The sequence below is a fragment of the Dendrobates tinctorius genome, unplaced genomic scaffold, assembly GCF_039654945.1.
Source record: "Dendrobates tinctorius isolate UK_male_01 unplaced genomic scaffold, ASM3965494v1 ptg000075l, whole genome shotgun sequence".
Classification (NCBI taxonomy): Eukaryota; Metazoa; Chordata; class Amphibia; order Anura; family Dendrobatidae; genus Dendrobates; species Dendrobates tinctorius.
Genome location: NW_027361743.1, coordinates 37464026 through 37477099, shown reverse-complemented (window position 1 = coordinate 37477099; position 13074 = coordinate 37464026). Strand labels below are relative to the sequence as shown.

General features: G+C 45.3%; 1 protein-coding gene across 2 annotated transcripts in view; it reads right to left on the bottom strand.

Moving 5' to 3' along the window:
• B3GLCT (beta 3-glucosyltransferase) overlaps positions 1–13074 on the bottom strand; it is a 591167-nt gene that overhangs the window by 260495 nt on the left and 317598 nt on the right. For both annotated transcript variants that reach the window (XM_073583176.1, XM_073583175.1), the window contains exon 5: positions 11079–11155. In XM_073583176.1, coding sequence (XP_073439277.1) covers positions 11079–11155 — 77 coding nt within the window. The remainder of the gene's footprint in view (positions 1–11078; positions 11156–13074) is intronic.

Below are 13074 nucleotides of genomic sequence, written 5' to 3'. Positions count from 1 at the left end.
ATCAGCCTTAATGCAGAAAACAATATGTCTGGCAAGGAAAAACCACCCTGACATTCACAAAAGAAATACACATTAATTAAATAAACAAGAGCCAACTTGGCTAACAGGGTGGGTGCTGTGTCCCCCAATAAGCGTCTCGGGGAAAAGGATTTTACGGTGAGTACTCACAAAAATCCATGTTTCTCCTTCGTCTCATTGGGGGACACAGATACTGTGGGACGTCCTAAAGCAGTCCCTGGGTGGGAGATTGTCTCACCGATCCAAGCTACATGCACCTCTTGTTTAAAGGTGTTCCACCGCTGCTTGGAGAATCCTTCTACCCAGGCTTGCATCCACCGAAGCCTGAGTATGGACATTGTAATGTTTAGTAAACGTGTGCAGGCTGGACCAGGTTGCCGCTTTGCATACCTGTTCCGACGAAGCCTGATGCCGAAGCGCCCAAGAGGCGCCCACTGCCCGAGTAGAATGTGCTTTGATCCCTGATGGAACTGGCGCACCTCTGATGCGATAGGCCTCCTGAATTGTTAAACGGATCCATCTGGCTACGGTCGATCTTGAGGCAGCGAGTCCCCTCCTGCGCCCTTCAGGGAGCACGAACAGCATATCAGTCTGGCGAAAGGGTGCCGTCCGCGACACATACCTCCTGAGTGCTCTCACCAGGTCCAGCGCATGAAGAGCCTTTTCTACGCGATGCACCGGTGCCGGACAGAACGAGGGCAGGACAATATCCTCATTAATGTGGAATGAGGACACGATTTTCGGCAGAAAGGGGGGAGCTGGTCTAAGCACCACTTTATCCTTGTGGAAAATGAGAAAAGGAGCTCGGCAAGACAGCGCCGCCAACTCTGAAACTCGCCTATCGGAGGTAATGGCTACCAAAAATACCACCTTCCAAGAGAGGAACGATAAGGAAATATCCTGTAGCGGCTCAAAAGGCGCTTCCTGCAGAACACTGAGAACCAGGTTAAGGTCCCAGGTGTCCATCGGCGCCTTATAGGAGGTACTAGATGAGAGGCTCCCTGGATGAAAGTCTTTACCTGCATATTAGTAGCAATCTTTCGCTGGAAAAGGACGAACAACGCTGATATCTGTCTCCTAAGGGAGCTCGGGGCCAGCCCTGAGTCTAGGCCTGATTGAAGAAAAGCCAAGATGTTGGGAATAGAGAATGTCAGGGGCGAACGACCCCGCTCTTTGCACCAAGTGAAGAAAACCTTCCAGGTGTGGTGGTAGATTTTCGCCGAGGTCGGTTTCCTGGCGCTAACCATTGTAGCGACCACCTCACGCTCAAACCCTGCTTGAGTTAGAATCCAAGATTCAACGGCCATGCCATCAAACACAGGGCCCCTGAGTTCGGGTGGAAGATCGGGCCCTGGTGCAGTAGATCGGGGCGCTCTGGCAGTCGCCATGGGACGTCGGTGAGTAGCCGCACAAGATCTGCGTACCACACCCGACGGGGCCAGTCTGGTGCCAGCAGAATTGCTGGGACCCCCTCTGTTTTGATCTTCCTGACGACCCTCGGAAGCAATGGCAACGGGGGAAACCGGTATGGAAGGCAAAACTGGTTCCATGGTAGGACCAATGCATCCACCCCGAACGCTTGTGGGTCTCGCGACCGAGCGACGAACACAGGCACCTTGGCATTCCTTCTGGACGCCATCAGATCCACATCCAGTGTTCCCCACTGTTGGCAAATTTGCTGGAAGACCTCAGGGTGCAGGGCCCATTCCCCAGCCACAACCTCTTGTCGGCTGAGGAAGTCCGCTGCCCAATTTTCTATGCCTGGGATGTAGACTGCCGATATTACCGACTAGTTCTTCTCGGCCCAATGAAGCACACGTGCTATCTCGTGCATGGTTGCCCTGCTGCGCGTGCCCCCCTGATGATTTACATAAGCCACCGCCGTGGCGTTGTCTGACTGTATCCGAATGGGCCATCCTGCTAGGAGGTACTGAAAATGCTGCAGCGCCTGCCAGGTCGCTCATATTTCCAACAAGTTGATCGGGAGACGAGCTTCCTGTTGCGACCACTGGCCCTGGGCCGTGTGGTGGCGAAAAACTGCTCCCCAGCCGAGACTGGCGTCGGTCTTGACCACTAGCCAGTGGTCTGGGGGAAACGGTTTCCCCTGAAGAAGGGAGGATCTGGTCGTCCACCACTCTAGTGATTGCCTGACCTGAGAGGACAGCCGGCACCGCTGATCAAGGGTGAACGGGTTCTTGTCCCATGCTGACAAGAGTGCGTGCTGTAGGGGTCGAAGATGAAATTGGGCAAACGGAATTTTGGGGGACCGCGAACAGATTGGAATAAAAACCCTGAGCTTTCTCGTGCTCTGGTACGGGAACAATGATTCCGTTGTTTTGGAGGGAATTGATGGCCCCTAGCATCGCCTATGCCCGGGGCTTCACCTTGGGAAGTCGGGAGAGAAAAACTGTGTTGGAGGGTACCCGATGAACTCTATTTTGTACCCTGAAGTCACCAGTTCCGCCACCCATAAGTCGTGTGCTACCTCGGCCCAGATATGACGAAAAAAGAGCAGGCGGCCCCCCACCCTGCTGATGTCGCCTACCAAGGGCTCCGAGTCATTTGGCTGAGGGTCTCTGGGCCCTGGCTCCTCTCGACCTGGGCTGGCGAGCGTGCATCCTCCCCACCAGAATGGGTTTATATGAGACCTGTCGCTCCCTATCCTGGTTGGAGCGAGGTGGGCCGACCGAACTGGCTGCTGCCATCCATCCGGTGTTGCGAAAGGCTCGAAAACGTGTCGGGACCTGGTGAAAAGGCTGTTGCTGCAGGAGGAAGCTGCTTTTTCCTCCTGTCGCGTCAGAGATGAGCTGATCCAACTTCTCCCCGAACAGGTGGCCTCCCTGATAGGGCAAGGAAGTCAAGGACTTCTTGGAAATTGAATCTGCTCGCCAAGTCCTCAACCAGAGGGTTCTCCTAATGGCTACCGCGTTAGCGGCTGCAAATGCCGCACAATTAGCCACATCCAAAGCAGCATTAATTAAGTAGTCTCCAGCCATAGCAATCTGACTTGCAACCTCAGACACCTCCGCAGATAGGCCTCTATCCTGCAAGGTTTTATTCAAAGACTCTGACCATGACATCATGGCTTTGGCTACCCACGTCGCCGCGAACGAGGGGGCGAGCGCAGACCCCGATGCCTCAAAAACTGATCGCGCCAAGCTCTCTATGAGCCGATCCGTGGGGTCCTTAATGGATGAACCGCTAGGCACCAACAACAAAGACTTCGAGGCCAGGCGCGACACTGGCGGATCCACCACTGGGGATTCCGCCCATTTCTTACAGAGTTCCGGGGCAAATGGGTATCATGCCTCTATAGTCTTCTGGCCCGAGAAGCACCTATCTGGGTGTTCTCTGTGGTGCTGCACTATGTCATCAAATTCTGGGTGAGTGCCAAACACTCTATGCGGTTGCCTGGCCCACTTAAAGGCTACCTTATGGCCTGCGGCCAAGGTAGCACTATCTTTACTTAAATTAATGGACCAAAGTAAGCCAACTAATAGGAGGTATAAACGTAGACTAGACAGTCTAAAGATGTGCCAAATGTATCAAACAGCGGGAACCTCTGACTAATGTGGCGAATCTTAAAATTGCTGTTTTTAAGTTGGCGCGGTCTAAAAGAAAACCAGCTTTAGCAAATTAAAACCCATCAGGTTAGAAAGAGGATACTCACTCTAAGCTTTCCCTGCAAAGATATTTTTGGTTCTTACATTTACACTTCTGCCAAGCACATTATTCTCAGCATATTTCTTTTGCATGTAAGAAGATTCATGATAAAAATAAGATAGAAGACAAGCCATGCAGAAGGATTTATCTGCGCCCCCCCTCAATCTGCCAACCATTTCCATAGCAGTTACCTGACTTCAGCACAAGTTAGTACACGATCTGATGTAAATTATCATCTCCAGCCAGGCTGTGGGATTTCACAGAATTACAAAAAGCTCGTGGAGTCTGAAATTTTCTTAAGGTAACCGTGAAAGCAAAATTTCTTTACTTTCCTTATCTTGCAAGAGGATATGTAATGTCATATACTTAAGAGAGAGGACAGGATTTTAAGAGGCTAAAGTCTAGCACCAGAAACATTTATAATTTATACAGCGCACATTTTTAACAAGGTTTCTGAGTATATACCGCAGATATGAAATTTCCTCCTTACTACTCACGCTGGAAGCTTGTAGCGCTACGTTCTCCGTTCCATTTTAGGAATATTGGAATTGTGATCGGCAACGATTACAGATTACACGCAGACCGGCCTGGAAGACTACAGGTGTCGGCAAAATGTCTATGGACACTGGCATGTAAAAGTCTAGGCACCCATTGTCAAAATTACTGCGATTGTGAACAGACAAGCAAGTTGACGGAAAAAGCCCTAAAGTTAAAGATAACACATTTCCTTTGTATTTTAGGGGGAAAAAATATATTATAATATATATATATATATATATATATATATATATATATATATATATATATATATATATATATATTTATTTATATATATATTTATATTTATTTATATTTATTTGGGGGGGTTTTCATTTTTAAAATTACAAAAAGGAAACTGGGCAGATGCAAATGTTTGGGCACCCTTAGAGATTTGTGTGATCAGATAACTTTGACCAAGGTTTCAGACCTTAATTAGCCTGTTAGGGATATGGCTTGTTCACCATCATCATTGGGAAAGGCCATTTTCCCAACTTTAAAAAAAAACAGCCTCAGCTAACCTTGTGCCAAAAGAACAGCAGCCATGGGTTTTTCTAAGCAGCTGCCTAGCACTCTGAAATTAAAAATGGTAAGGTCCACAAAACAGGAGAAAGGCTATAAGAAGATAGAAAAAGTGTTTTCAAGTTTCCTTTGATCGGTTCGAAATGTAATAAAAAATCAACCTACAGATGAAAAAGGCGGTACCTCTCTCCCACATCAGTTGGTTTACAGAGCATTACACAGAACTTTCAGCTGCAACTCAAATGGTTATAAAAAAATCCAAAATTAATCAATTTACTCAACTTAAGCTTAATAGAGGCACCGTGTGGCTAAGTACTAAGTTAACTAACTCACTCTAACGTGCACACCTGTGTGTGTGTGAAAGGGAGGGGATGTACGGGTGCCGTCATGGGATCAGAGAAATACCGTTATCGATAAGTAACTACGATTTTCTCTTTCCCCCATGATGGCACCACGGAGAGAATTACAAAGATTGTACATCTAGGGAGGAACCACCGCCTCCAGAACCCTTTTACCACAGGTGAGATCTGAAGAGGAGGTCAAGTCTAGACGGTAATGTTTGAAAAATGTAGAGGGGGAAGACCAAGTGGCAGCTCTACATATCTGATCTATTGAAGCGCCGGCCTTCTCTGCCCAGGATGATGCCACTGCCCTGGTTGAATGGGCCCTTATGTCCTCTGGGATGGCCGTCCCGCCGGAGGAGTAGGATAAGGTGATGGCTTCTCTTATCCACCTCGCTAGTGTGGACTTCGATGCCTTCTGCCCCTTCCGAGGACCCTGAAAACAGACAAACAGAGCCCTATCCTTCCTAAATTCCCTCGTGGTTGTTAAATATTGGACCAGGCATCTTTTTACATCTAAAGTGTGTAACATCTCTTCTGTTTTGTTTTTGGGATCGGGACAGAAAGAGGGTAGGGAGATTTCCTGAGTCCTATGAAAGTGTGACGACACTTTGGGGAGATACACTGGATCAGTTCTAAGAATTACCCTATCATCTAGGATTTGCGTGAAGGGTGAGTGGGCCGACAAAGCTTGTATGTCACTAACGCGGCGGGCAGAAGTTAAGGCCACTAGGATGGAGGTCTTAAGTGACAATATTTTCAATGGAATTTCCGTTAGGGGTTCGAAGGGAGGTTTGGTTAGAGCATTTAGCACTAGGTTTAGATCCCAGGATGGGGTGGTATGTAGAGAGATCGGTCTAGATCTACTTGAGGCTCTAATGAATCTCTTAACCCATCTATTTTTAGCTAGATCGTGGTTATACAAAGCTCCCAAGGCCGCCACCTGTACTTTTAAGGTGCTGGTAGCTAACCCCTTCTCCAACCCCCTTTGTAGGAATTCCAGAATTTTATCTACAGGGATTTCGCCTGTTGGGTCGGAGCCAGACACTGACATGAATTTCTTCCACACTTTGCCATATGCCTTGGTGGTTACTGGCTTTCTACTCTGTAGTAGCGTGGTTACCAAGTTTGATGAGAAGCCCCTGTTGCTTAGGAGCTCCCTCTCAAAAGCCAAGCTGTCAGGTGTAGGTTTTTTATGTGTGGGTGATAAACAGGACCCTGGCATAACAGGTCTGGATTTTCTGGTAGAACCCAGGGGTCTGTCACGGACATTCTTCTCAGCCAGGAAAACCATATTCTCCGTGGCCAGAAGGGCGCTATTACCACTACTGTCGCCTTATCCTCCCGTATTTTCCTCAGTACTAAGGGAATGAGCGATATTGGGGGGAAGGCGTAGGCCAGATGATAATCCCAGGGTATCGTGAAAGCGTCTAGGGCTACTGGGCCCCCCGGGGATCGATCAAGCAGAAGGTTTCCAGCTTCCGGTTCTGACTGTTCGCAAATAAGTCTATTTGTGGCCGGCCCCAGAGTTTCACGATTTGATTGAAGATTAACTGGCTTAGTTCCCACTCCCCCAGTTTTAGACGTGTCCTGCTTAAAAAGTCCGCCGTTTGATTTTCTGCACCTTTTATGTGGAGGGCTGCCAAGGATTGTAGATTGTGCTCTTGTGGCTCTCGATGGGCCCCCACCTCCGCCCCTGGTATGGCAGGCTCTGCTGTATGGTCCTCGGTGACCGCCGCCACCTGCCCGGCCCCTTATCAGATCGGCTGGGCTCTCCAGTAGTGACCGCAGTCACTAACTGCAGGAGGCCCCCCTTTTTTTTTTCCCTCTTCCCCTTTTTCCTGGGATCGGCAGGCTTCCAGGAGTCTTCACTGCCTTTCCCCACTCATCCTCAAGGCCCGCCGACCCCGATGGTGGTGCTTCGGGGGGGGGCCTGTTCAAGGCCTCGATCCAGCCGAGGGAGGGCGCCCCGCTGCCTTATTGCTGGACTGGATCGGTCCCCGGATCCTGCGACGACTCCAGGTACGTGCTGTAGGTTCGCCGTCAGGGACAGGAAACCAACTGATGTGGGAGAGAGGTACCGTCTTTTTCATCTGTAGGTTTCCTGTCCCTGAGGGCGGATCCCTCTCTCTCCGTGGTGCCGTCATGGGGGAAAGAGAAAATGGCTATTATCAGGAACAGTGGAGGTCAACATAAGGTCTTGAAGACCAAGCAAAATTTCATTGAGAATTGCTCGTTGGATTGCTAGAGAGGCAAATCAGAACCCCTGCTTGAATGCAAAAAAACCTTTAGAAAGATTTAGCAGACTCTGGAGTTATGGTACATTGTTCTACTGTTCAGAGACACTTGCACAAATATGGCTTTCATTTGAAGAGTCATCAGAAGAATACCTCTCCTGTATCCTTATCATAAAAGTAAGTGTCAGAAGTATGCAAAACAACATCTAAACAAGCCTGATACATTTTGGAAACAAGTACTGTGGACCAATGAGGTCAAAATAGAATTCTTTGGCCACAATGATCAAAGGTACAGTACAGACCAAAAGTTTGAACACACCTTCTCATTCAAAGAGTTTTCTTTATTTTCATGACTATGAAAATTGTAGATTCACTCTGAAGGCATCAAAACTATGAATTAGCACATGTGGAATTATATAATTAACAAAAAAGTGTGAAACAACTGAAAATATGTCTTATATTCTAGGTTCTTCAAAGTAGCCACCTTTTGCTTTGATTACTGCTTTGCACACTCTTGGCATTCTCTTGATGAGCTTCAAGTGGTTGTCACCGGAAATGGTCTTCCAACAGTCTTGAAGGAGTTCCCAGAGATGCTTAGCACTTGTTGGCCCTTTTGTCTTCACTCTGCGGTCCAGCTCACCCCCAACCATCTCAATTGGGTTCAGGTCTGGTGACTGTGGAGGCCAGGTCATCCAGCGTAGCACCCCATCACTCTCCCTCTTGGTCAAATAGCCCTTATACAGCCTGGAGGAGTGTTTGGGGTCATTGTCCTGTTGAAAAATAAATGATGGTCCAACTAAACGGAAACCGGATGGAATAGCATGCCGCTGCAAGATGCTGTGGTAGCCATGCTGGTTCAGTATGCCTTCAATTTTCAATAAATCCCCAACAGTGTCACCAGCAAAGCACCCCCCACCATTACACCTCCTCCATGCTTCACTGTGAGAACCAGGCATGTAGAGTCCATCCGTTCACCTTTTCTGCGTTGCCCCAAAACACGGTCGTTGGAACCAAAGATCTCAAATTTGGACTCATCAGACCAAAGCACAGATTTCCACTGGTCTATTGTCCATTCCTTGTGTTCTTTAGCCCAAACAAGTCTCTTCTGCTTGTTGCCTGTCCTTAGCAGTGGTTTCCTAGCAGCAATTTTACCATGGAGGCCTGCTGCACAAAGTCTCCTCTTAACAGTTGTTGTAGAGATGTGTCTGCTGCTAGAACTCTGTGTGGCATTGACCTGGTCTCTAATCTGAGCTGCTGTTAACCTGCGATTTCTGAGGCTGGTGACTTAGATGAACTTATCCTCCGCAGCAGAGGTGACTCTGTCTTTCTTTCCTGGGGCGGTCCTCATGTGAGCCAGTTTCTTTGTAGCGCTTGATGGTTTTTGCCACTGCACTTGGGGACACTTTCAAAGTTTTCCCAATTTTTCAGACTGGCCGACCTTCATTTCTTAAAGTAATGATGGACACTCATTTTTCTTTACTTACCTGCTTTTTTCTTGCCATAATAAAAATTCTAACAGTCTATTCAGTAGGACTATCAGCTGAGTATCCACCAGACTTATGCACAACACAACTGATGGTCCCAACCACATTTATAAAAGCAAGAAATCCCACTTATTAAACCTGACAGGGCACACCTGTGAAGTGAAAACCATTTCCGGTGACAACCTCTTGAAGCTCATCATGAGAATGCCAAGAGTGTGCAAAGCAGTAATCAAAGCAAAAGGTGGCTACTTTGAAGAACCTAGAATATAAGACATATTTTCAATTGTTTCACACTTTTTTGTTAATTATTTAATTCCACATGTGTTAATTCATAGTGCTGATGCCTTCAGAGTGAATCTACAATTTTCATAGTCATGAAAAAAAAGAAAACTCTTTGAATGAGAAGGTGTGTCCAAACTTTTGGTCTGTACTGTATGTGTGAAGAAAAAAAAGAGCACAGAATTTCAGGAAAAGAACATCTCGCCAACCATTAAGCATGGAGGTGGATCAATCATGCTTTGGGGTTGTGTTGCAGCCAATGGCACGTGAAGATTTCATGGGTAGACAGAAGAATGGATTTAATGAAATTTCAACAAATTCTTTATGCAAACATAACACCATCTGTAAAAAAGCTGAAGTTGAAAAGAGGATAGCTTCTACAAATGGATAATGATCCAAAACACACATCAAAAATGACAATAGACTACCCAAATTGAAGGTTTTACAATGGCCATGCAGTCCCCTGATCTGAACATCATTGAAAATCTCTGGCTAGACTCAAAATAGCAGTGCAAGCAAGATGATCCAGGAATCTCACAGAACTGGAAGAATTTTCCAAGAATGAATGGATGAAAAAAAGCTGAAAGACTCTTGGCTAGCTACAAAAAGTGTTTACAAGCTGTCATACTTTCAAAAGGAAGTGCTACTACAAACTAATCATGCAGGGTGCCCAAACCTTAGCCTATTACACTTTTTGTAATTTTTAAAATATAAAAGATGGTGTTTTGGGTTAGTCTCCCCCAATTCCATAATGATATATTTTACATACCAGCCTCTGATACCAAACAGTTTGGAACAACAATGGTCCACGTGTGGATTTCGAAAGGATTATTTAGATTTGCGGATTTGGTGGATGGAAACACTTTGGAAGTTCTCTCGTTTGATGCTATAAAATCTACATTTGCCATAACTAATAGCGAGTTCTTCCAGTTCATACAGATTAAGCACCTGGCATCTTCACTATATGGCTCAGTCGGTTTCTCAACCAACGGAATTTGAGAAGCTTTGTAAGAAAGGCACGTCAACGAAAAGGTTAATATCAGATATTTACAGAATCTTGGGTGCTCCTCAGACAGACCTCCCTTTGAAACATTTGTATTTGATTAAATGCGAGTCTCTCCAGGGAAGTACGCTGTCTCCCCAATGCTGGCAGAATATATGGGAAAAGGTGTCCAAATCTGCACCCTTCATAAGGAAAATCAATATAAAATTTTGATGTTTTAGTATCATACTCCGGAACTACTTCACAGACTGAGCCACTAGCTCCCAAATATTTGCTGACGTTGTTGCTCAGCACCAGGTTCTCAGTTCCACATTTTCTGGTCTTGCCCTGTGCTGGCTGGATTTTAGGACAGGTAGATTGTGATTGCAGGACTGATAAGAGTCGGTCATCATGAGCTGAGAATGAGAGGGATGGAGGTGAGCAGCTAACTGCCGTATAGAAATCAAAGAGTTGGAGAGAGGTGACTGGAATTTATGGAGTTGACTCCTCTCTTGGAATGTAATTCCAGTGCACTCTTGGAAAGTGTCTGGGCAGGGCAGGCTTTGTTGGTCGGTCTCTTTGGAAACACTATGTCAAATGAAAACTCAAACAGCAAAAGAAGGACAGCAGAAAGAAACATGGAGTCAATTGGAAATTTGCTTATTTTCATGCTAACAAATGAAGAAAATTTAGTAATTTGAGCACACCCCCTTAAGGTATTTAAGTTGTACAATCAAGAAGGTGCAACAATTGCTCCCATCCCTCACCAAGATCAAAAGATGCCAATGGATTGACGTGCAGCTTGGGGCCTGCTGAAGGCCCTCTTTGCTGCCATGTTGAAATTCCTGTGAAGCCGTACCGTAGACTTGGCTTCAATGGAAACAGGCAATTTCCTTATATACTGAAATACTAGTACTGCAGTACTTAGAACAAGCAATCACAGGTTCAAGTGCAGTTATATAAAATATAGTATCCATTTACATAACAGTCATAGATAGTTCCATGTAACACTTACTATGGTATGACGGGGAGAACAGTCCATGCACCCTCATTTTCCACAACCTCATGAAGCAGCAGTACTTTGGGTAATGTCTAAAAAATTAAAAATACATAGAAGTAAATTACATATCACTAAGCAAAATGTTCGACATAGAAAGCCAGCAGGCAAATACTTCGGCATAACAGTGTACCTTACTCCACAAGTTAAAGTTCCAAAATTTGCACCTTCTGTCGCAACAAGTTTTGAGATTACACCCTTACAATTACCATATATAAATTGTTTTTTTTTCCAAGATTTAGCATTAAATTTAGTCTTTTCTACATCTGATCGATCGTAAATCAAAGGAAGTGATATTACTTTATGCGGTCTGCCAGGGCAGAATAATCATCAGGAGGTTTAGATCTGTTGGTTTATGCAGAATCACAAAAAAGTAGAGAGTTTAACTGTCTGATATGTTGCAAGTTACAAGTCCATTACTATTTGATTTGTCCTGTATCTGGAAATTGTATAAAAATCCACCGTAGGTAGCCATGTATTAAAAGGAAGATATAATCGCTTAAGATACAGTGAGTAAAATCTGCAGCAAAACTTGGAACAAAACACTGACAAAACAAAGCACACTACAGATTTTTACAAAAACAGCAACTGGGTTGACTTTTAGACCTCTTGACTATCACAAGGGACAGATATTTTTCTAATTTGGTTATTATCCTTTCAGGTTTTAAATCCACAGCTAATTAGTACGCATGGAACTAAATGACTTTTTGTTTGCTGGCCTAGCAAAACAGGCAGGTAGATAAGAACTCTCTGCCTGTATGTTCTTAGGCACCTAGCAATAAACAACTATTATTTCTAAACACTGTTTTTCGGTGATTCCTTTGTATCCCCGTTCATACTGCACCCACACACACAAATGATACACCATTTGAAAGGTAAACTTGCCCCCTTCAGCAAGAAAATAGCCAAACAAACCACACATTCTTTGATCACAAAATACTGTTTAAACCTTAATTTTCATAAACCTGCAGTAAGGAAAAATGACCTGCAGGTGGCACCAAGGTACCCCAAAGCACACTACCAACACATTTGTAAACATGCACTGCTTTTTCGCTGATTAATTCATCCCACACATACAGGTGGCACCTCAACCGGAAAACATTTTTTGGCCTCTACTTATCAAAACAATTTATTGTATTACCAATCTCTCTCTATATACAGTGGGGCAAAAAAGTATTTAGTCAGTCAGCAATAGTGCAAGTTCCACCACTTAAAAAGATGAGAGGCGTCTGTAATTTACATCATAGGTAGACCTCAACTATGGGAGACAAACTGAGAAAAAAAAATCCAGAAAATCACATTGTCTGTTTTTTTTTCATTTTATTTGCATATTATGGTGGAAAATAAGTATTTGGTCAGAAACAAAATTTCATCTCAATACTTTGTGATATATCCTTTGTTGGCAATGACAGAGGTCAAACGTTTTCTGTAAGTCTTCACATGGTTGCCACACACTGTTGTTGGTATGTTGGCCCATTCCTCCATGCAGATCTCCTCTAGAGCAGTGATGTTTTTGGCTTTTCGCTTGGCAACACGGACTTTCAACTCCCTCCAAAGGTTTTCTATAGGGTTGAGATCTGGAGACTGGCTAGGCCACTCCAGGACCTTGAAATGCTTCTTACGAAGCCACTCCTTCGTTGGCCTGGCGGTGTGCTTTGGATCATTGTCATGTTGAAAGACCCAGCCACGTTTCATCTTCAATGCCCTTGCTGATGGAAGGAGGTTTGCACTCAAAATCTCACGATACATGGCCCCATTCATTCTTTCATGTACCCGGATCAGTCGTCCTGGCCCCTTTGCAGAGAAACAGCCCCAAAGCATGATGTTTCCACCACCATGCTTTACAGTAGGTATGGTGTTTGATGGATGCAACTCAGTATTCTTTTTCCTCCAAACACGACAAGTTGTGTTTCTACCAAACAGTTCCAGTTTGGTTTCATCAGACCATAGGACA